Source organism: Erpetoichthys calabaricus, chromosome 3 (assembly GCF_900747795.2).
Source record: "Erpetoichthys calabaricus chromosome 3, fErpCal1.3, whole genome shotgun sequence".
Lineage (NCBI taxonomy): Eukaryota > Metazoa > Chordata > Cladistia > Polypteriformes > Polypteridae > Erpetoichthys > Erpetoichthys calabaricus.
In genome coordinates, this window is record NC_041396.2 from 235,979,803 (window position 1) to 236,005,622 (window position 25,820).

At 36.7% G+C, this 25,820-nt stretch overlaps 2 protein-coding genes across 2 annotated transcripts in view; both read right to left on the reverse strand.

Annotated features, from left to right (window-relative positions):
* LOC127526948 (trace amine-associated receptor 13c-like) overlaps positions 1-25,820 on the reverse strand; it is an 87,819-nt gene that overhangs the window by 10,869 nt on the left and 51,130 nt on the right. The gene's annotated exons all lie outside the window — the stretch shown is intronic.
* LOC127526947 (trace amine-associated receptor 13c-like) lies at positions 753-18,608 on the reverse strand. Its single transcript, XM_051924188.1, has 2 exons — positions 18,187-18,608; positions 753-1,994 (listed from the first exon to the last, which is right to left on the reverse strand). Exons 1-2 carry the CDS (start codon positions 18,497-18,499, stop codon positions 1,297-1,299), a joined length of 1,011 nt encoding a protein of 336 aa, XP_051780148.1. The 5' UTR covers positions 18,500-18,608; the 3' UTR covers positions 753-1,296.

A 25,820-nucleotide genomic window follows, 5' to 3' on the forward strand; every position in this document is an offset into this window, starting at 1 on the left:
ACAAATTTAACTGGTTCCTTTTATATATGAGAGGGCATCAACAGTATAATATGATTCTTCCTTTATTTGTTTTTGCTCGCCATGTTCTGCTGTTTTTTTTTGCCAACAAAAACATTCTTTTAAATTACAAATCTTTTACAATCCTAGAAGAATACACAGTAGCTTACTTGAGAAGCAAATTAAGTATAAAGCAGATTACAATATATTAACTGCAATTGTTCTCTTTTGAAACAGTATTTCAATTTTACAGGTAGTGCAATTTTCAGCCAGCTTTATGGATCTGCACAACTTTCATGATATCCAGTAGTTCTGAAAATAATCAAAGATCAGTTTGTTAGCATTCATAACTACAGATGATTTAGAAGCATGTAACAGTTTTCTTGGGGCATTTTACAGGAGCTTTTCACTCACCTTTTTGCAGGGCACATTACAGAAAAACATGATTTTTTTTATGACACTGTGTAATAAAGATATAGTGCATAAATAATAATGGCTAAAAGCTTAAAGAAGTACTTAGCAAAAGAAGAATCGTTAAGAGTATATGTGTGAATTATGTGTGAACAGGCCCGGATTTGAGTTTTCATCACCCCTAGGCAATATTCTTCTAGTGCTCCTTTTTTATTATTTATTACTATAAAAATGAAATTTAAGCGAAATCACATTACTTAAAAAAAAAAAAAAAAATGTCTAAACTGCGGCGCCCTGAGGCAATGGCCTAGGTTGGCCTCTTTTTAAATCTGGCCCTGTGTGTGAAATCAGTTTACTTAGCTCTTTATGTATAACACTAGAAAGTTTGCAAATTATTAGTTTATTTATGTCATATCTATTATTTCTAGTGACATTTTCTTCATTGTTACATTTATATTTTCTTTTTAATTTACCAGAGATCAGGGACTTTAATCCTGGTTTTAATTATTTGTAATTAAAAAGTTTAATAGTGTGAATATTTTCAGTGTTCTCCTGTGACCCCTTCATGGTTAGGTATTTAATACAAATGTGCACATATATTACTAATGTTTTTTCTTTAAGTAGTTTAGCTAAGTTGCTTTTCCTGCTAAGATTCACAGCTTATGCAGGTTAAACTCCCTGTTTTATACACCCAGTGTCTTCAGTCGTCATCACTTGAGCGAAGGCAACTCAGTTTTTTTTCTTATAATGTAATAAGCTTAAACTACAAGGCACTAAGTTGTGCTGCTCTGCTTACCATCTTTATTGAGCAGCTCTTATCTGTCCTTATCGTTCCAGTTAGTATATACTGTAAACATCAAACAAACATGAGGGTAAACTGTAGGTGGTTTACTTGTTTTCTGAAAACAAATTTATTAAGGAAGAATCTGGTTTAAAAATTTTACATGTTATAATTAATTTAAATCCCTTTCTAAACCAAGGGTAAAACAGCCCATAAATTAGTGGGTTCAAGGCAAAGTTGAACAAAACTAAATATTCAGCTATATTCAAAGCCAAAGGAGACACTTTGATGAATACTGACAATAAGATAAATATGTAAAACTGACTAAGAAATAAAACAAATGTGCCAATTACAACACCTACTGTGACTGTAGCTTTATTCTGCCTCTCTGTAAATCCTTTCTTATTTTTTTGTACACAATGAGCTTCATCTCTTGTATTTCTTACTGCTTTTACATGCTGAATTGCAACAATACAGATCTTAGAATAAAGAACCAGCATGACAGAAAATGGAAGTACACCATTAAATAGCATATCCACAATATAAAATATGATAGTCAACACAAAATAACAGAATCCCACACATATATTTTTTTCATTAAATAGAAAAGTAAACTGTACATAAAAACTCAAAGCACTGTAACAGATTGAACAAATCCAACAGATTGCAGCAAATACCCAGGCCCTTCCAAGTGTTATTTTTGTGGAATAATGTAATGGGTAACAAACAGCGTAGTATCTGTCCACTGATAGAAAAATAAGATGTGTAACTGAAATTGTACTAATAGCTGTGTAACAAAATATTCCTGCCATACACATATGAACTCCCAAGTCCCAGCATTTATCCATTGTTTGAGTCAGTCTAACAGGCATCACAAATACTCCAATAAGAAAGTCTGCAACAGCCATTGAGAGTGTCAGCACATTTGTTGGTGTGTGCAGCTGCTTGAAATGAGCGATTGAAATAATCAGCACCAGGTTTCCAAAAGTTGCTAAAACGATTCCAGTCATAAAGACGATGTAGAGAATGATGCTGACAGCAACTGATGCTTTGTGTAGAGAACAGGTTGTATTTTCTGGAAGAGGACAAAAAATGCGTTCTGCTTCTTTTAATCCCATTTTGTTGGATATGGAAAAAGTTAATTTATTGGTTTGTCCAAATGTTTATTCATTCAAAGACTGCTGACATAGATGGAGTGAAGAAGTATTAAAAATCAGAGTAAACATGCCTTAGTTATAATCATAAGGGTTTTATTTTAACACCTTTAATTTATACACTAAAGAACAAAGTGACAGAACAGTCTTTATACTTTAGAAATCATAAACATGCATCATTAACTGTCCCTTTGGTATTTTTTATAGCAGTTTGGTGCTTTACCCTGATTGTACTTTGGTACAGCCCTTGTGGAATAACAGCTATTCCTTGTCTGATTCGAGATCCCAAGGTAGACTTTTGCACTTAATGTTTTGCAATATTTGTGCTGCAACCCTGCTTTGTACTTAAGATGCATTACATTATTCAGTGAAGGTCACTTGAATGCATGGCTGCTGGAGTCTGGGTCTTTATTATAGACAGGCTCGGAAGTTCTGTTTTGCAGTGCCTATGCCAAACCACAGTAATGCCGAGTGAAACCATATACTATGGCCAAAAAATGTTTTACTGGCTATTCTTAAAAAGATGAGCCGTGCCTCATAGTAGTTACAGTATGGCGCTAAAGGCAAAATATAAGAACATCAGTAAATTTGACTACACTGGTGTAAATGTATTAATGGTATTAATTGCAAATTTCATTCAGACTTTAATTATACAAAATGTTTCTCTTACAGTATTCCGTGTCTGTAGTGAGCCTGTTATTTCTCTACTCAGCTTTTTAAAGCATGGCTACAGTGTTGATATAACCACTCTGAAGAAACTCATAATGTTCGTCTATGACCTGTTTTTTGTCCTGTTTTTTTGTCAGTGGAGTAACAGTAGAGAAGCCCACCTCACATACAGTAGATAGGATGTAGCAAAATGAAAAACATGCCCACAGTGTTCTTCTTAAATAGTGGAAACTCCTTCTCCATACCAAGCCAATGTAGTTTGAGAAGGCATGACAATTTAAATAAAGAGCTTTCATTGCTAAATTTATTAGCAAGTTGGTTGCAAATGAAACAATCTGTTTGGAATGTACTATTTAAGGAAGTTGCCAACTGAGGACCTGTAAGGCACTTGTTTTCACAAACTACACACACTGAAGTACTTACCATCTCTCTGACACACTACCATTGAGTACTTTTAGCCAAGTCATTATTCAACAGAAGTGTCTCAAGAAAAGCCACTGGACTCCTTCATACCTGCGGCAATATAACTTTATAATGCCTTACTGTAACTGTAACTGCTCTTTTTATCTTTGGTCAAGTCAGAAGTTGTCTTTCTTTTTAGTAAATGGTGTGTGTATTTGTAGGGGGTTATTGTTGTTTGGTATAATGTTTATTTATTAATTGACATTCTGTAAAAAGCTAAATTTCCCCTTTGGGGCAAATAAAGTACTATGTCTCTATCTATTGTGATGGATGATGCACATCGGCAGGCATCGCAGCTTGGGAAAGGTATAATACCAAGGCCAGGAGGTCAGTGAGATGCACGAGCAGGGGGAAACAACCTATCAGGGATACATGCATCCCTGCTACTCTAGGTGGCAGCACCCTGGGCAATGCTACCTTATATGGACACCCACAAGACATGCTGGGAACTGTAGTGCAAGGATCCCTACTTAGTGGGATTTTTGTTTGACCCGGAAGTACTTCCAACAGGCTGTGCCCTAACACTGAGGGTACACCTGCGTCCAAGATAAAAGACCTCATCCATGCAAGTCAGAGTCAGGTGGAGGTGGACAAAGCTCACCTTGAGGAGCGGAGGGAGAAAAAAATAAATGTTGTTGTGATTTGCAATGCCTTTTGGGAGGTATTTTGTGACAATAAACCATTTAATTATACATATTTAATTGTACATCTATATAGTGTATTTGTTGAAACAATGCTGTTAGACAAAAGAATAGTTTTAGTATACTGATTGCTACCTTATTAATAATAGGTAAGTATAAACTGTTTGTTATCGTGTATGTTTTTTTTGCATCATGCCACATTGTAAGCACCTTGACAGCATACCATTAGAGCTTTGGTGTCCTCTTATGTGAATTTTACCATGTGTGTTTGCTGGACATTTTACAAGTAGTTTATCCACACGATTGAGATGTAAGGTCTCAATGAGACGTCTTGACTATCAAGGGAGACTTATATGCATTGAGAGGTATAGATTAAGTTGTCTATCAATCAGCAAAGCTAATGATTTTCCTTCCTTCCTCTTGCATGAATTTAATTATGTCATTGTAGCGTATGTATGAGAAAGGTATGAAGAGCAGAATGTATTAACTTAACTTGAATCAGTCTAGTTGGTATAATGAATATTCCAATAACAAAGTCTACAATAGCCATGGAAAGTGCCAGAACATTTGTTGGTGTGTGCATCTTCTTGAAATGTGCAATGGAAGTGGTCACCACCAGGTTTCCAAATATTGTTAGGACTATTCCAGTCATAAAGATGATGTAGAGAATGATATTGACAGCAAGTGACTCTTTGTGTAGAGAGCAGGTTTCATTTTCTGGATGAAGACAATAAGCTTGTTCTGCTGCTTTTAAATCCACACTGGAGGGTATGTAGAAAGCTACTGTTTATTGATTTGTCCGGATTTCATCAATTCAGAGACTACTTGGAATGAAAGTGTTAGAATGCAAGGCAAACTAGCCCTGTAGTTATGACTATTCAGGCTATGGATTTTTCAGATGGCATGCTGATGCTTAACCAACCTGCCAAGTAATAATTCACTAAAATATTAGTATTTGCATACAACCTATTCACATCCTCACATATCCTTGAAATCAAATCAAAAGAATGCATCATATGACTATGTCTTATTTGGTCAAATAAAGTCAACTACTGATCACCAGTTCAAATAACCCTTTGAACATTACTGTCTGTTTGAAGCTGTAATTATGCTCAAGGACCTTAAAAGTAGACAGAGTAGCCAGAATCAGCAGTGAATTGCAAACCATTTTACATGTCCTCGGGATCTATAATGCTACTGCTTAAATGTATTCAGTATTCAATTTCACAAAGTAACTGTATTGTTGAATACTTCTTTAGATAGATAGATAGATAGATAGATAGATAGATAGATAGATAGATAGATAGATAGATAGATAGATAGATAGATAGATAGATAGATAGATAGATAGATAGATAGATAGATAGATAGATAGATAGATAGATACTTTATTAATCCCAAGGGGAAATTCACATTCACATTCTTTAGAAACATACCATGAGCTGAGTCCAAAATGTCTACCTTTGTATTCCAAATACAAAACACCAGTATTTGTATTCTGGTACAGCCCAGTAGTGGGAAAAATGTCACACTCCTACTTCCATATGCCATAGTCATTCTCTTCGCTAAAGCAGCTATTCAGCACCCAACAACTTCCAGAATTAAATGTTAAAGTACAACATTGTTCTTGTTGTGATTCCTTCCCCATACTTGTGTTTTTTCTCTTTGTGTTTATATGTTATTTGTTTGCAAAGGTCCATTATTTGTTTTTTAAATGTGTTATCCTTATTGTTGTGTACTTCTGGTCTTTTTGTCACTTTAGTTATTTCCCGTCTGTAGTTGCCACAGAGAGCACTCCTAGAGGCTGTGTAAATTACAACATCATTGCGATGGACTACTTGGATTACTTTTTTGGGTATGATGATCTCTCTTTTAGTTTTATAGTTGCTATCCCTTGCTTGTTAAATGGATCTTCTACTTGTCATCCCATTAATATGGAGTGCACTTCAGTGTAAACCTTTAACTGAACCCGAATCCTAAAAATCAGTGACCTTGGCATGAAGCGTAATGATAAAGGATTGAGACACTTTAAAGTGAGAGTGAAGATTTAAGAATGCAAATGTGATTTGAAGTCCTCATTGAGTTGCATCAGATAGTGACTGAAATAACTAAAAGTTTCCAGCAGTTAGAAGTGGCTATGCCTCAAGTTCACTCTGTTGCCTCCAATCATAGAATTGTTAGCAGCAGCCCAAAGGAACCCTCATTTCCACTCACCGTATGTCATGAAAGGGAGCGAAATAATTGTTATGGTTTCCTTAATCAATGCGACATCATAATTAAGCAGCAACCTCAAACGTATCCACAGACAGAGCATGAATAGTATGCATCATGACCCTTCTAACTCATAAAACTTTACAATCTGCCTCAATGATGTTTGATATGAAGCACATAAGCTGTTATTCAATTGATTCATTGATGAAACAATTCCACAAGGTTTTCAATGTTCTGGTATGCTCAGAAATTGTAGCCAGTATTATTCCCTAATCTAAACAGGACTACGTCTGTCAGTAATTATATTTTAACATTCAGAATTTTGTCTGCAGAGGTAGGTTGAAATGAGGCTTTGTTGATTTTCTGAAAATTAAAGATTAAATGGGTACTCAAAGTGTTGATTATCTGTTGGAATCTTTTGAAGGTAAGCCCTTTGTGTTGGTATATTATAATTTATTACTCCACCCATTAAACTGATCACCAGACTTTTGCATGAAAAATCACTCACATTTTTGTTATTCAATCTACTATTCCTCAACTAATCTTAGGGATTAAACAACAAAAGACTGTGATTGATTGGTCTACAGACAATTTAGTTACATGCAGTTAGTTTTGTGAAACCAAGTGCATTCAACCAGTTTCTCCTTCTGTTTTGTCGAGTCATATATATTATAATGCCCCTGCCAGAATACCTTGAATACGTGAAAAGCATCTAAATTACCACTTCAAAGTGAGCATGATTGATTTGTTATCTGATGCTTCTTTATTTAAAGAAAAAGATTTATGCATTATCTGTGCCTGAAACTGAGGCAATGGAATTATGTACAAGGGAAATCTTGGGAAATGGATTCATTAGACCATCTAATTGTCCAATTGGTTGTAGATAAAAGAGACAAAGGATTGTGTAGTGATTATTACAAGCTTAATATAATTACCATAAAAAACAGGCATCCCCTCTGCTTTATTTTGCTGTTGCTGAATCCAGTCAAGGGATCCACTGTATTCACTAAGTTAGACCTGTGCAGTTCTTATAACCTTATTACATTAGGGAGGGCAATGAATGGAAAATGGCATTTAACACTAGTAAAGTGTCTGACTATTTAGTAGTTCCCTATGGATTATCTAATACCCTGGCGTTATTTTAATCACTTGTAAACAACATCTTTAGGGCCATATTGGGACATTTCATACTTTGAGTATATTGATGATAGTTTGATCTTTTCCAAAGACCTTGAAGTACATGTTGGACAGAAAGAAGTTTCACAGCACCTTAGGGATAATCATACTGTATCTTTATTAAATTAGAGGAAACTGAATACCATAAGGGTCCAGTTTTGTTTCTTGGTTACAAAATCACACTGTGAATATATTCTGTGTTCTGCTTTAAACTCTTCTTGGTTATATAACTAAATAAAATTTGCACATATTGCTGAATTGCAACAATAAAGATCTTAGAACAGAGGACCAGATTGACAGAACATGGAAGCATACTACTACATAGCACCATCCATAGTATCAAGTATGATATTAGTCACATGTCTAATATGTTCACTCTACCCTTCGTGGGCTACAAATTGATACTGATGGGATCAGAATTCTGCTGGTCGTTTACTTACACACACTAAAAAATCTACTCAAATCATTCCTGTCCTTTATGATTTGCATTGGTTACCAGTCTTTTCAAGAATCAAATATAAAATTATTTTTCTCACCTTTAAAGCCCTTCATGGTTTAGCCTCTTATTACTCTTGCTCGTGCATTAAAATCATCGGACACTAACTTACTCAGTTTACCTAAATACAGGTTAGTAACTATGGGTGGCAGAGCTTTCGTTGTGATAGCCCCTAAAATTTGGAATGCTTTCCTCTCAGCTTTCACGAGGAAAAATGTATTATTCATTTCAAAATCCTGTTAAAAACACATCTCTTCAAAGAGTATTATTCATTTTCTTGTATGTAATTTCTATTGTCTTGTTAATACAATACAATACAATACAGTTTATTTTTGTATAGCCCAAAATCACACAGGAAGTGCCACAATGGGCTTTAACAGGCCCTGCCTCTTGACAGCCCCCCAGCCTTGACTCTCTAAGAAGACAAGGAAAAACTCCCAAAAAAACCTTGTAGGGAAAAATGGAAGAAAACTTGGAAAAGGCAGTTCAAAGAGAGACCCCTTTCCAGGTAGGTTGGGCGTGCAGTGGGTGTCAAAAGAAGGGGGTCAATACAATACAACACAATACACAGAACAGAACAAATCCTCAATAAAAAATAAAAAATAACATTTTTTTAGAAGTACGGAGCAGAATTTAACAGTAGATGATATCACATAATAAGATTTGGATAATTTTAGACTCCTGGAGACCTCATCCATCAAGCTGCCTCCCCCATTTGGCCATTCCATGGCTGAAACAGTGTTGGGCCAGCCAATTTATTTACCACTTATTTACAATTTATTGAATTGTAAAGTGTCCTTGAGTGTATGAAAGGTGCTACATAAGTAAAATCCATCCATTATCCAACCCATAATATCCTAATTACAGGGTTACAGAGGTCTGCTGGAGCCAATCCCAATGAACACAGGGCGCAAGACTGGAAACAAACCCCGGGCAGGGTGCCAGCCCACCGCAGTGCACACACACACACACACCAGGGACAATTTTAGGATTGCCAATGCACCTAACCTGCATGTCTTTGGACTGTGGGAGGAAACCAGAGTACCTGGAGGAAACCCATGCAGACACAGGGAGAACATGCAAACTCCACGCAGGGAGGACCTGGGAAGTGAACCCGGGTCGCCTAACTGCGAGTCAGCAGTGCTACCACTGCGCCACCGTGCCTCCCCATCAATAAAATGAATTATTATTATTATCGGCACAAATCAGGGGTGAACTTTAGAAAGTAAAGTATTCCAGGTCATGTGTACCCAGCAATGTATCGAAAAAAGCCCACACCACAACTCTGCACCCACAGAGCAGTGGGCTGGCAAAGAAGTCTATTTTCACCTACACAATGCAGCTGGCTCTTGTCACCGATAAACATCTAAGTGACTGGAAATTGGTGTCTGCCATTGCTTTTAATTGCATGTCTCTGAATTACAAGAGTGCACTTACAGTACAATACAATTTATTTTTGTATAGCCCAAAATCACACAGGAAGTGCCGCAATGGGCTTTAACAGGCCCTGCCTCTTGACAGCCCCCCAGCCTTGACTCTCTATGAAGACAAAGAAAAACTCCCAAAAAAACCTTGTAGGGAAAAATTGGAAGAAACCTTGGGAAAGGCAGTTCAAAGAGAGACCCCTTTCCAGGTAGGTTGAGCATGCAGTGGGTGTCAAAAGAAGGGGGTCAATACAACACAATACGATACACAGAACAGAACAAATCCTCAATACAGTAAAAAAATAAAAATTTTAGAAGTACGGAGCAAAATTTAACAGTGGATGATATCACATAATAAGATTTGGATATGTTTAGAGTCCTGGAGACCTCATCCATCAACCTGCCTCCCCCATTTGGCCATTCCACGGTTGAAACAGCGCTGGGCCAGCCAATCCGATGAAAGGACCCCTCTTTCCCACGATTCCTGCGATCCTCCATCAGGGATGACTTTACCTTAGGCAGGCAAAACAACTTGGCAGGGGGGCCGTGGCACCAAGTGCCACATTTGAGTACCAAGAAGAGAAACAGAATAGGTGAAGGTTAGAATCCAATTATAACTATCATGTTACTTATGTTTTAGTGCTAACAACAGAGATGCAGTATGTACAGTTAATCAGCAGCTCTAGTCAGGATATGCTAAACTGAAGTAATGAGTCTTCAGCCGGGATTTAAAAGCTGAGACCGAAGGGGCATCTCTTATAGAAGCAGGCAGACCATTCCACAGTTTAGGGGCCCTGTAACTAAAAGCTCGACCTCCCACTGTTATTTTATTAATCCTTGGAATTATAAGTAGACTGGCATCTTGAGATCTTAATGTGCGCTCAGGTTTGTAAGTCATGATAAGTTCAGACAAGTAAGCCGGACCTTGGCCATTTAATGCTTTATATGTTAAAAGGAGGATTTTGAAATCTGCCCTAAACTTAACTGGGAACCAGTGTAAGGATTTAAGAACTGGAGTTATGTTTTCGTATTTTCTTGTTCTTGTAATAATTCTTGCAGCCGCATTTTGGATTAACTGGAGGCTGTATAAAGAACAGTTTGAACATCCAGTGAACACCGCATTGCAAAGGTCAATCCTACTAGAGATAAATGCATGAATTCATTTCTCAGAATCTTGTTTATTTAGAAAATGCCTTATTTATCTAAAATTTTTAAGATGGAAGAAACATGTTTTGGACAACTTTGTAATATGTGCTTTAAATGACATGCTAGAGTCAAAGATAACTCCTAGATTGCGGGCTGATTCAGTAAAATTAATTGGGATTCCAACTAAGTTAAATGATGAGAAAATATTGTTGTGATATCAGCGTCATTCCCTCCAACAATTAATATCTCTGTTTTATCTGTATTTAAAGACAAGTAGTTCTCATTCATCCACTCCTTTACTTCGCTAACACAACTAATTTTAGACAACATCGGAGAAACTTCATTTGATTTAAATGAAAGGTATAACTGGGTGTCATCTGGCATACGAGTGAAAATGAACATTATGTTTCCTAATGATAGATCCCAGTGGAAGCATGTAAAGTGAAAACAGTAAAGGTCCCAGTACTGAGCCCTGCGGGACACCATATTGAACTTCTGTGTATAATGATGGAGTACTGTCAGCACATTTCTGTACATATTGGAATCGATTTTTATAAATAAGAACTAAACCAAGCGAACACGGTGCCTGTAAGCCCAACATCATTTTCTAGCCTGTGCAGTAAAATAGAATGGTCTATGGTGCAAAGTGCTACACTTAAGTCTAACAACATAATTACAGTGGAGTTTCCTTCATCAGAGGATATCAGAATGTCATTTACAACTCGTGTTAGTGCTGTTTCTGTACTATGACCAGTGCGGAAACCAGACTAGAGTTTCTCAAATAAATTGTAATGCGTAAGGTGTGTCTGAAGCTGACTGGTGACTACTTTTTCTAGTATTTTAGAGAGAAATGGTAAATTTGAAATAGGCCTATAATTATTTAGTATGTGTGGGTCTAGGTCTCACTTTTTAAGTAATGGTTTAATGACTTACACTTTTAGTGTATCAGGTACTGTGCCATGCAATAATGAACTATTGATAATATTTAGAATATTCACTGCAAGAACATCCATTGCACTTTTTACTAGTTTTGTTGGCACTGGATCTAGGGAACAAGTAGTGGGCTTCATTTTAGAAATTAAAGTTAAGACTTCCTGCTCAGTTACAGGATTAAAATTATTAAAGTGCTGAATGCAATGTGAGACAGGGTCTCCTAAGCTAGTATTTGGTTTGTTCTATGATGCAGAGATCTGGGATCTTATATTTTTAATTTTCTCATTGAAGAAGTTCATAAAGTCTGTACTGCTAATATCTGTTGGTATTTTGCACTGATGGTCTGAATTTCCATTTGTTAATTTAGCCACTGTTCTAAACAGTACCCGAGGATTTTTATTATTGCTATCTATTAATACAGAACGTCTTGTATACCTTCATTGTTAATGCTGGGACCTGAGTTAGGAACGCTAAATTTTATGGAGTTGGTCCTGGCCCCAGACAATCTGTCAACACCACCCCACCCTGACTATGCCAGATAGTTGCTGAGAGATTGGGACTCACGCACAAATTTACCCGTAAGTATCTGCAAGAAGATGGATAGACACAAAAGAGATATTTTTGAGAATGGGGATCATATATGCTGAACGTTTATAGCCATAAAAGAATTAAATTTGATCCCCTAAACTGAACAGTTCATGGATGGGCCCCTGTGAGATTTTGGAGAGGCTAAATGAGGTTGTGTATTGGGTGCAACTGCTTCACCCAAGGAAGAGGACTTTATTCCATTTGGACCACTTAGCTCTTTACTGAGATGGAGACCCTCTGTCATGGCAATCAAGTGAAGAGATACCTACAGGTTTTCCAACATTTGATTCTGATTCTGTTCTGTTCAGAGTTTTCAGACATCAGCTGACCTTCCTGATGTTACAAAGTCCAGATCCGTGTCCGCATGTGTTTCAGTTCCCAGAAGGTCAACATAACAGACCTGCCTGCCTTGCCACTAAGACGATTTTGTTTTTAGTTCAGTGATGAGGAGCCTTAGTTGTCAGTGTAGCTATTGGTTGCCTGCTGAGAGGGGTACGCAGGGCAAGGGAATGGACTGACAGGTAAGACAGGCAAGCAAGCAATCTTTAAGAAAACTTAAATGCTATTGTTAAGTAAACACAAGATATATTCTAATCATTGCCTGTTCTTTTAAATACATCTCCAAATGAATCACAGATCATTTAAATCACATGCTTTTTATTCAAAGAAAATTTATGGATATTCCAAAGCAAAAGATACAGTATATGGATGCTCAGTTTTTGAATGGATAAAAATGTATGAGGCCTTGTGTTTGGGGAGTTGCTTACTTAATAAAATGTATTCTAAAATAACACTGTCGTTAAAGCAAAAAAAAAAAACCCTTGTAGTGTGCATGTTTTTCAGGAAATTGGATGCTTTAGAAGCAGTCCTCATGCTGAGTAATCATTAATGGGACAAATTCAACCAAAAACGGCAGTCTGCAAGCAGGATGGACCTAGATATTTATCTTTATTCAGAAAGCATTGGATGATACATTTACCTTAGCTCCAGGTACAGCACTGCTCAATTCTGCTCAAGTCCGTAATAGAAAGCATACTGCAAAGTGCTACTGTTATCATGGGGAAGGGCTGTGTTCATGGATTTAGCTTCAATACTGTTGTCAAAATTATAATTTCGGGCACAATGCGACTTTCTGAACTTGAACTTTTGAGCGCCACTCCAACAATTTAATTTTGCTGCTAATACCATTGCCTAAGCCACAAAATTGTATGTTTTTCTTTGCATCCACTTCACTGAGTAAGACTTCCACTTGCCATTCGGTGAAATTCTTCTTTTTTACACATGCTTTTGTCATTGCCTTTTAACAAAACACTGAATAGAAGGGGCTATTTATTTTGATTTGCATATTCAAATATGCAAAATTCTGGGAGGAGTCAGGGTAGGGCTGTAGGCGCATACGTGTGTATTAAAATTCATGATGATTGGGGAAGTGCGTGAAACTTTGCTTATGCACAGTTTTATTCATCTGAATTTTGTGTGCATACGCACATTTCTGTTTTGGTCTATACACCATGTTTTAGTATGCATTCTACGCACAGCATTATACATGAGGCCCCATATATATTGTTTTAAAAGAAAACATGTGTAATGCCCCATACTGGGGCCTGTAAAACACTTACAATGAGACTCAGCGGCATCCCTATTAGTAGCCCACCTACACAATTGGGAGGCCCTGTCCCTTTAGGTTAAATCTTAACAGGTAAAGACAAGAAGCAAGGAAAACCACAAAAATAAAATAACATGAGAAAGATGATAACATCATTTACAAGAATAGTAATCAATGAAAATTAATCAAAACACAATGAAGAAAAATGAATCCAAACAATTTTACTCATAAAAACAATAAATAATTTTTCAATTTTATTTGCTTTTTGACAGTTCCACCAAACCCAAAAGTGCTTCCCAGGTTCAATGTTCTAGTGATGGAAGCACTCCCGATTCTGCTCTATTTAGGTGAGTCGGAATTTGGAGAGGTGAAGGATGACACTTGCCTAACGCGACAGCAGGAGGAAAAGGAAATAAAGAAAAAGAAGAATTGTTTATTATAAAGAATCCTGTAACAAATGGATTTTGTATAATCAAATGAGTGATTTGAACCTGGGACTTTTGATATTGTAGATGTGTCAAGGGCTTTGGAGTTCTGTTACACCCCTTTGTAGCCACACACTGGAATAAGTGAATACAAAGAAGACTTTTCAGCAACCAGAGGTACAGTAAAGATGAAATTGTCCATCTATCACGATGCAAAGCTATTGATTTTCCTTCCTTGAATTAAATATTTTCAATATACTGTACTTATATGAGAGGGGCATGAAGAACAGAAAGTGACTTCTCCTCTTTTTATGTTTTCTCACCATTTGTCTCTGCCTTTATCCTCGACTATAAAAACTTCCTACTGAATTAAAAAATGTTTCAGAATTTTAGAAGAATACACAGTAGTTCACCTGGGAATCAAATTAATTATAAAATGGGACACAGCATATTGACTGCAATTGTTCTGTCAATAAACAAAACACTCTTTTGAAATATTATTTACATTTTACAGGTAATGCTATTTACAAATAAACTTAGGGATCTTTACAAGTTTGATGATATCCAGCGGTGCTCAGAATAATAATCAAAGATCAATTTTACATAACTAATAAGTACTTAGCAAAGGAAGAATGGTTATAGTGTATGTATGAAAGCAATTTACTTAGCTCTTTATTTATTGCTTCAGCAATGCCTGAAAGGTCTCAGATGATTCAGTTAATTTATTCTATGGCTATTATTTCTTTTGACATTTGCTTCATATTTACATTAAGTATGCACATTTCTATTTCTCAATCTACCGAATGTCATATGTTTTAAACCTGGTTTGAGTTATTTAAAATGTAACAGTTTAACACTGAATATATTCAGGATTCTCCTGTGACATCTTTATGGTTTTGAAATAATTTAAAATTTGCACATATATTACTATTATGAGTTTTTTTTTCAATAGTTCAGCTAATTTGCTCTTTATGTCATGATTCACACCTTATGTATGTTAGTCTTTTCTTATAACACACCAGGGGCCTCATGTATAACGCCGTGCGTAGAACTCACACTATAACATGGCGTAAGCACAAAAGCGGGATTGTGCGTACGCACAGAAAAATCCAGATGCAGGAATCTGTGCGCACGCATACTTTCACGTTCTTCTACTACATAAATCCCGATTTGCGTGAAAAGTAACGCACGTGCACGCGCCTTCTGTCCCGCCCCAACTCCTCCCAGAATTACGCCTCTTTGAATATGCAAATCAATATAAATAGCCTTCTGTGAAAAGACAATGGGAAAAGCACGGGAGAAAATATAAGAATTTCAGCGAATACCAAGTGGAGGCAAATGAAAAACGTACTATTTGTTGGTTTAAACAGTGGTATAATCAACAAAAGGAAGCTGATCGAGTGACATAGTGTCGGAGAAACTCGAAGGCTCAACTTCACAAAGTCGCACAGTGCCCGAAATAAAAAAGAAATCACATATCAAAGTCGCCGTGAAAAAGAGAGTCGTAGCCCACTGTCTGAGTGTCATATGAAAGCTTATTAGGGCACAGACAAAAAAAAAGGCACACAGTGGGGAAAAAAGCATGAAATGTCAACTTTAATCTCGAAATTTCCACTTTAATCACGTAGTTTATTTTGCCATTAAAGTAGAACATCTTAAACTTCATCTTAAAATCGTTTAATTTACTAGTTTCTCAAATCCTATTGTAACTAAAGTGGCATGTGAAATGCTTTGTTCTGTATTTGATCTTCTATGTGCTCTATGTGTATGAATCACTACCTGCTTTTTAAACGGGCTTTCTCTTTCTCCGACGGGACACATACTCCATTACATTCTTGATATTACAGCTCTCTGAATAATTAAAATACTGAGATGTATACGTGATATCTTTTTCATGATGATAGGAATGAAAGCATGTTATTAAACATGGGAACACGGTGGCGCAGTGCTTGTTCATGTCTCACGCAAGAGGCTTGCTGCGCCATGCGCAACCTTCAATTAAATAATTTATCACAGCAGTACTGTCTCTTTCAAACGTACTAACCTCCAATTCCTGTCCTTACTTTTCTTTCTCCAAAAACTCAATCGCCACACAATAAGCTATGTAATAGACGTGAAGCCATCTGTAAGCTTAGAACTTCGATTCTTCAAAACTTTTAAGGAACATTGAAATATCTTAGTAGTACGTGTTTAATTATTATATCCGTCTATCTTTCCAGTGTCGCGTCAGCACCAGCAATAATACAGCGCAAGGCAGGAACAATTACTGAACTAGCTAGCGCTGCGGCACCGTGTCCTCACATGTTTAATTATTAACAATACAGATTATTTAAATGAAGTTAAAGTTTTATCTGTATAATATAATCAACATGTTTTGCTGCATTTCGTCTTAGAAATGAATACCGTCATCACATGTAAATACGCGCTTTATAAAGTGGCGCAGGTTGTGCAATATTATAACTGTAGTGCAAGTTTACAGTGGGGTAATTGTACTTATAAGTCCAAATATTTCTACAAGGAGCACTTGATGGACTGATTTAGTGTGTTTAGAGTTCTTGGGATGAAACTGTTTCTAAACCGCGAAGTCCGTACAGGGACTAAAGCGTTTGCTGTGGCTCAGGCAGCATCTGCTTCATGCTGTGTACCGATAATTCTCTTTCCAATCAGCTGCTGCTGTGATTTCCCACTCAGATACAGTAATATAAATACTCTGAGTGGTGCAGTGAGAGTAATGTGGAAAAAGATGATCTGCTGTGGCAGCCCTTAACGGGATCAGCTGAAAGAACATGCAGTGAGAGTTACAACGCTAAAGCAGTTATGGTATTTGGAATACTATGGCTATTCCCTGGACCATTATATTGCTACAGGTTAATTACAATCAGATGCATTACACTAATAAACAATATGCAGTTAATTTCAGTGTATTTATAAAGCCGCGCCAGGAATGTGGATTTAAGAAAGAAAGAGTGATCACACAGGAACAGTAGCACTGCTTTGACACTGGGTGCCGCCAGTCTGCAAAACCAGGCGGATAAATTGCGTACGCCAAGGAATGAGTTACCGTGGAAATGTGCGTGGCTTTACGCCAAGTTTAGGTTTTATACATCGCGATTTGAGCGTGGAAAGGTTTGTACGCAACATTTCTGTGCGTACGCACCGTTTATACATGAGGCCCCAGGTGTCTGCAGTCACCATTAGTTGAGTGCGGATGACTCCATTTTTTGCTTACAGTGTAACAAGATTAAACAATGTGGTACTAAGCTGCACTGCTCTGCCAATCCTGCCTTTTTTCAGCAGTGTCTATTTGTCCTAATCATTCCAGTTACAACAAACTCTAAATATTGCGCAAAGATGAGGGTAGTTTAATTGTTTTCTGAGAACAAATTTATTAAGAAAGAATCTGGCTTGAAAATTTTACATGTTATAATAAATTTAAATCCTTTTCTAAACCAAGGGTAAAATAGTCCATAAATTAGTGGGTTCAAAGCAAAGTTGAGCAAAAGTAAATATCTAGGTATATTCAAAACCAACTCAGACACTGTGGTGAATAGTGACAAAAAGGCAAATATGTGAAACTGACTAATAAATAAAAGAAATGTGCCAATTACAATACCTATTGTGATTGTAGCTTTATTTTGTTTCTCCATAAATCCCTTCTTCTGTTTCTTCTTTTGCACAGTTTGAGCTTCATTTCTTATATTCCGTAATGCTTTTGCATGCTGAATTGCAACAATCAAGATCTTAGAATAGAAGACCAGCATGACAGAAAATGGAAGTATACTATTAAATAGCATATCTACAATAAGAAGTGTGAGTTTAGTCACAAAAAAACAGAATCCTAAACAATCATTTTTGTCACTAAATAGAAAAGTAAACACTACATAAAAAAGCAAAACATTGTAACAGATTGAACAAATCCAACAGATTGCAGCAAATACCCAGGCTCTTCCAACTGTTATTTTTGTGGAATAATGTAGTGGGTTACAAACAGCATAGTATCTGTCCACAGAAAGAAAAATAAGATGTGTAACAGAAATTGTAGTAATAGCTGAATAACAAAATACACCTGCCATACATGTATGAACTCCCAAGTCCCAGCATTTATCCATTGTTTGAATCAGTTTAATAGGCATAATGAATATGCCAATAAGAAAGTCTGCAACAGCCATTGAGAGTGTCAACACATTTGTTGGTGTGTGCAGCTGCTTGAAATGCGCAATGGAAATGATCACCACCAGGTTTCCAAATGTTGCTAAAATTATTCCAGTCATAAAGATGGTGTAGAGAATGATGCTGGCAGCAAGCGACGGATTCTGTAGAGAGCAGGTTGTGTTTTCTGGATGAGGACAATAAACTTGTTCTGCTTCTTTTAATCCCATTTTGGTGGATGTGAAAAAGCTACTGTCCAAATTGCATTAATTCAGAGACTAGTGACACATATGGAATACAGATGTATTAAAACTTAAGGCAAACATGCCCTGTTCTTAAACAGGGTACTTATAAATATAAGGGTTTTATTTTATCCCCCTTATACCATTTATACTCTGAAGAACAAGGTAATAAAATCAATTATGGAGAATCCACTACATCCATTAAACATTGTCATCTCCAGACAGAGGAGCAGTTTCAGCGACAGACTGCTGTCACTGTCCTGCTCCACTGACAGACTGAGAAGATCATTCCTCCCCCAAACTATGCGACTCTTCAATTCCACCAGAGGGGGTAAACGTTGAACATTATTCAAGTTATTGTCTGTTTTTTACCTGCATTTTTTATTACTCTTTAATTTAATATTTTTTGCTGCTGGAGTATGTGAATTTCCCCCTGGGATTAATAAAGTATCTATCTATCTATCTATCTATCTATCTATCTATCTATCTATCTATCTATCTATCTATCTATCTATCTATCTATCTATCTATCTATCTATCTATCTATCTATCTATCTATCTATCTATCTATCTATCTATCTATCTAAAAACACTCATTTCCCTTTGGTATTTTCTTTTACAGCAATTAGTGCTTCACCTTGTTTGTGCATTGGTATATTCCTTTGTGGAATAACAGTTATTCCTTTTCTGATGCAAGACCCGAAGGTAGACATTTGTACTTAATGACTTGTAGTATTTTTGTTGCAGTTTGTACTGAGAATGCCTTACATCATTCTATGAAGGTCACTTGAATTCATGGCTGCTAGATTTTTGGTTGTTGTTAGAGACAGGCTCGGGCATTCATTATGCAGTGCCTGTGCCGAACCACAATAATGCCATGGTAATGGGTTCCTCCAGTGAAGTAGAACACTGTGACAAAATAATATTTTACTGTCTTTAATCAAAAAGATGTCCTCTGCCTTCTAGTACTACATGATGCTAAATGAACAATAGAAGAACTTCAATAAACTTGATACATTTGAATGTATTAATATTAATTATATTTAAAGTTTAAAGAAAACAGGTAAACAATGTTTTTCAAATAGTAATCAGTAGCTGTAGTGACCATGCTTTATTCTCTTTTCAGCTTTTCAGAGTGAGGCTGCAGAATTAATATGACACAACTCAACTCACTGACAGTGTTCATCTACCATTTGTTTCTTGTTTTCAGTGAAGCCCACCATATGCAGATACAAGCAAATGGAAGGAAAATGCCCACAGCATAGTATCTACTGCTAGAATTCACTGATCATCTGAGATATGAACTGCAGTCTAAAGTTGGAGTTATCTTCATCCACTGCTTCCTCTCAGCAGAGCTAAAATCAACAGGTACTGTAGCACTGAATGGATCTTTCTCAGTCAAACTGATTGCTAATTACTGTGAAATATTTTTTACAATGCTTTTTTATGGCTAAAATGAGCTCCATGAGACAAGCAATTTCAGTGATTTATTTGACGTCACTACTTTTAATTATTGCAGTCATGTTCTGAAACAAGCCAGTGTTTCCTTGTTGACAATTCCAGCTGCATATCTTACTTTTATAGGCAAAGAGTTGATCTTGTCAGCCATATAGATAGATACTTTATTAATCCCAAGGGGAAATTCACATACTCCAGCAGCAGCAGCATACTGATAAGGAAACGATATTAAATTAAAAAGTGATAAAAAAAAATCAGATAAAACAGACAGTAACTTTGTATAATGTTAACATTTACCCCCCTGGGTGGAATTGAAGAGTCACATAGTTTGGGGGAGGAACGATCTCCTCAATCTGTCAGTGGAGCAGGACAGTGACAGCAGTCTGTCGCTGAAGCTGCTCCTTTGTCTGGAGATGACACTGTTTAGTAGATGCAGTGGATTCTCCATGATTGACAGGAGCCTGCTCAGTGCCTGTCGCTCTGCCACAGATGTCAAACTGTCCAGCTCCGTGGGGAGGGAGATAAATTTACACCCGATCTGTTCATTTTCAAATAATATTGCTTTAGTGCGATGATGTTTTCTGATTTGTACTATTCAGGTCATACAATGATTTCTTCAAAATGTCACATATATTTGTCTCTTTCTTTTTTTCCCTGGTGCTGCGATGACATCATGCACCAGAAGGCGTGAGCTTATACAGAGCAGGAGCACGCAGGTGGCTGGCTGCTTGTGCTATAACAAGCTTGACTTGGCGGCGATCAATGCGCATGTACTGTTCAAGGCATGTATGGGATCCACTGAGAAAAGAGGAGTGTCATGGCTCACCTTGCAGAGGAACTTTCTTTCCTCTGCATGTCCTGGAGTACAAAAGAAACACTACCTTGCACCAAAATGTGGAGACTGGGCAAGATCGAAAAAAAAAACCACGTGGTCACCGATTACAACCGCAAGATGGTATGCGAATGAATATGAATAATATGAATAATGTTGCATCCGTGCACAATGTGTTCTGAAATGTACTATACAGATCATAAAATGAATAATTCCAAATATCATATACACCAATGTCTCTGTTTTTTGTCAGTGTGGCTTTCACATCATGGACCATAAGGCGCATAACTAATTCAGCATAAGCAGGAACACTCAATAAAATTGAATAAAAAATAAATCAAGTGACAATGAGATATGAAGAAGGCAGATTCACCAGCGTTTGTGTGTCAGCTTTTATCCATCCAGATCATAGAATTTCTAGTGCCATTGTCTCAAAGCACCACTCACATCTACAGTTATTCCCAGTTTCAGATAAAAAGTAACCGTGTCAGATCCCTTTGGGGGTGGGGTAGTATGTATCGTGATCGTGACTAAGAGAATAAAAGTGAAAAAAAATGATAACTTTTGCAAGTACTATAAATTTACAGTGGCTGTTACAGATGCAAATCAAATGTATGTTTTTAATTGTATAATATTAACAATAAGATCAGCTCACTGCTCAAAACGGTAACTATACGAGACAGTCAGGATCGAACTGGGGACTCTTGATTACGAGTCAGCAATTCTTACCGCTACGCCATGGAAGCTGTCACATTACCGTTGCACCTTTTGTGAAAGTGTTTATTTCATCTTTGGACTTCAGGCTTTACACAGTATATAATTTATGTCTACATTTTGTCATTTATTACCAAAATATGAAAAACATTTCTGTTTTAATGATGTGTTTACAAAGATTATTGTAGAAACGGAACACACATGAAAGGCATATGTTCCAAATAACGATCTATTATTTCCATTCTAAAACTCCAACACTTTACTCCCAGATAATCAAGGTTGGAACTGGGAGAATTTTGTGCTCATTCTGCGACGGTGGGGGGATGGCATAGTAGGCTGCTTGTCTTAATCGGCATATTTACAAGACAAAAGATGCTGACGGAGAGGTGCGAAGGAATTTAAGGTGGGCCGAATTTATGAGTTTTTTTTGTAGGCCTTGGTAATTCTAATGTTAAGCAATATGTGTTTTGGCCTTAATTTTAGTTCTCTTGCCTGTTACCATTCAGAACCCTTAATTGCCTATTTTAGATTTTAGCAGCTGCATTTAAGTTTTAATTGTTGCATGTTTTCTTAATCAGACATTAGTTAATAACGAGATGCAGATAACCAATAAACCAGCAGTTCTCTAGCTAATGTGCTTACCATGAAGTGTCAGTTATAAAAAATATTTAGAAATGAATGAGAGGGGAATTGGAAGGACCATTAATTTTAAATCTATTCTGGTCCACAAAACACATGGATAATCTCACAGAAGGAAACTCTACAGTGCAATTAAAATTGCTCTTGGATGAATGCAAGCATTAACAAGCTAAATAGTTCAATTCCAAGTTTAATTATCAGCATGGACTGTTTTCTAATTAGATAAGTAGTTGGAATAAAAACCTGCAGCCACTGAGGCCCGCCAGAACTGTGATTGACGACCCCATATCTATTGTATGTATGTGCATTTTTTTTTTGCACCATGCCCCATTTGAGCTTTGGTTTTCACTTAGGTGACTTTTACTATGTAATTTTTCTATGCATAGTACTCCTTGAATTTCATCTGAAAAAAAAAGTGGCTTGTCTAACCATGAGATTATGTACTGTGTGGAAGACAGGGGGTGCCACAGAGCCCCAAACCACAGACTCAACTGATACACATGCAATCACAGATTCAAATAAAGGTTATTTATTCTTCTTAAATACCTTTCTCAACTACAAGTGCCATGATTCCTTGTGGGTATCGAAATGGGTTCAGAAGTTTAGGGATTTTGGCATGTAGTGGGTTGGGGAGGCCAGTGATATTTCAGTTCTTATACAGTATTAATTGTAGTTTTATTTTTTATTTTATTTTATAACATTTATTTTTATTTCGTTCTAGTTTTCAATGGAGTCAACAATTTTTATTTTTATTTATTTATGCGTTTAAAATTTTATTTTTTATTTTATTTAGTTCTGGCTTTTTGACATAATATTAGTACAATTTTAGTTTTTTTTTTTTTCTGTTGCAAGAACACAAATGCTGGCCTTCACATATTTCAATGCAAGTTATGTTTCAGTCAACAAAATATACTTGCAGTTCATAATGCTGTTAAACACAGCTTGACTGTCAATGATCAAACAGATGAAGTGGCCTAATGAGTATAGTCAGCAAGATCAAATGTTTTAAACCAAAAAACCAGCCTGTGCAAGCACGTTGCTGTTAAGCTTTAAACGAGCATGCATTTTGAGAGATTTGTTCATGTTGCAATGACGTCCACTGTGCAGAGAGCCACAAAGTGAAAATATTCGCTTGACGAACGAGATCCTCAGCCACTGGCACCAGCAGACAGTATGTTGATGATTTCTGCTGCCAGTACTGAAGCAGTGACATGCTGGGGAGGCACTGACTCCTTCAGAGTCATATTTACAAATATATGAACCCCAAAGAGTAGCTTATTCACTATTCAATTAGCAGCCAGCATGCACATTGACTACTGGTTACGCTTCATATCTCATTCTTTACACACACATACAGCAGCTAAGGCACATATTTGGCTAAGAAAGAACGTTACATTTATAGCAGCGAGAGAGAGTGGAGAGAGCGCATTTGTTCCTCATCCTCCATGTGTTCTAAATTTGCCGTTGCAATTCCACAATTCATACTCATTCAATATAAATGAAAGTATAGAGTGATGTACAAAAATGAATTTCAATTTTGATCTTAATTGAAATATTTAGTTGTTTTTAAAAGCTTTTAATTCTGATGCTTTAATCAATTTTAATACAGACTGTTCAACAGAACAACATTTATTTATATAGCACATTTTCATACAAATAATGTAGCTCAAAGTGCTTTACATGATGAAGAAAGAGAAAAAAGACAAAGTAAGAATTAAAATAAGAGAACACTAATTAACATAGAATAAAAGTAAGGTCCGATGGCCAGGGAGGATAGGAAAAACAAAAAAACTCCAGACGGCTGGAGAAAAAATAAAATCTGCAGGGGTTCCAGGCCATGAGACCGCCCAGCCCCCTCTAGGAATTCTACCTACCTTAAATGATCAGTCCTCATTGTATTCAGGGTTTTCATGGATGTACTCGATGATGATGGTCACATGGACTTCTGGCCTTTAATCCATCAATGTAGGGACATCATGGTGCTTTGATTAAGTGGTGGTGGTGCAGGTCACCACCACAGAAAACTGGAGAAGAATGGAAGAGAAAGTAGGGGTTAGTACGAATTTTGGAGCCACCATGAATAGTAATGATAATTAATTGAATATGCAGAGCATCAGGATTAAATTAAAATGAAGTTATGAGAAAGCCATGTTAAAATAATGTGTTTTTAGCAGTTTTTTAAAGTGCTCCACCATATCAGCCTGGCGAATTCCTATTGGCAGGCTATTCCAGATTTTAGGTGCATAACAGCAGAAGGCCGCCTCACCACTTGTTTTAAGTTTAGCTCTTGGAATTCTAAGCAGACACTCATTTGAAGATCTAAGGTTACGATTTGGAATATAAGATGTCAGACATTCCGATATATAAGACAGAACGAGATTATTTAAGGCTTTATAAACCATAAGCAGTATTTTAAAGTCAGTTCTGAATGACACGGGTAACCAGTGTAGTGACATCAAAACTGGAGAAATGTGCTCGGATTTTCTTCTCCTAGTTAGGATTCTAGCAGCTGCATTCTGCACTAGTTGCAATCGATTGATGTCTTTTTTGGGTAGTCCTGAGAGGAGTGCGTTACAGTAATCTAGTCGACTGAAAACAAAAGCGTGAACAAATTTCTCAGCATCTTTCAATGATATAAGAGGTCTAACTTTTGCTATATTTCTTAAGTGAAAAAATGCTGTCCTAGTGATCTGATTAATATGCAATTTAAAATTCAGGTCACAGTCAATAGTTACCCCTAAATTCTTTACCTCTGACTTGACTTTTAATCCTAATGCATCCAGTTTATTTCTAATAGCCTCATTATATCAATTTATTGCCTATCACTAAAATTTCAGTTTTCTCTTTATTTAGCTTGAGAAAATTACTACTCATCCACTCAGAAATACAAGTAAGACATTGTGTTAGTGAAACAACAGAGTTGGGGTCATCAGGTGCTACTGATAAATACAACTGCGTGTCATCAGCATAGCTGTGGTAGCTCACATCATGCCCCAAGATAATCTGAGATCGAAAAGAGCAGCGGACCCAGGATAGAGCCTTGTGGAACACCATATAAAATATCATGTATCTTTGAAGTATAATTACCACAACTAACAAAGAATTTTCTACCTGTCAGGTAGGATTCAAACCAATTTAAGACACTGCAAGAGAGGCCCACCCACTGACTACGGTGATTTCTAAGAATATTGTGATCAAACAGAAGGATAACAAGAAAAACAAAAGAATATTTTATTTAACGTCAGAATGTAGTTTTTAAATATTGGATTTTTTGTCTTAGTCTGATCCCATTTTTTATAAAATTGAAAACTGTTTATGGTCTTACTTTTATAAATGAAGTCCATGTGCCTATCCTTCTCCAAAAAAATCTCTGTCACTTTCTTGTAAAAGTCCTTCCTATTTTCCTTTAGTATTAAAAGTCTTAATCTTCCATTTTGGCATAAAATAAACGGACCGCTGCAGTGCATTTGACTTTCTGATGTCGCTAACTTATTGGCAACTCTGCGTAGAAGAACAGCAGCAATGAGCACCTGTTGGGCTCACATGCGCCCCCTTCAGGGCGGCACGGTACTGTCTGCCTGCCTCACCTTCAGTGCAGGATTTACGTATAAGCTACACAAGCTATAGCTTAGGGCCCACGCCTTCTTGGGGGCCCCCAAAACAAAT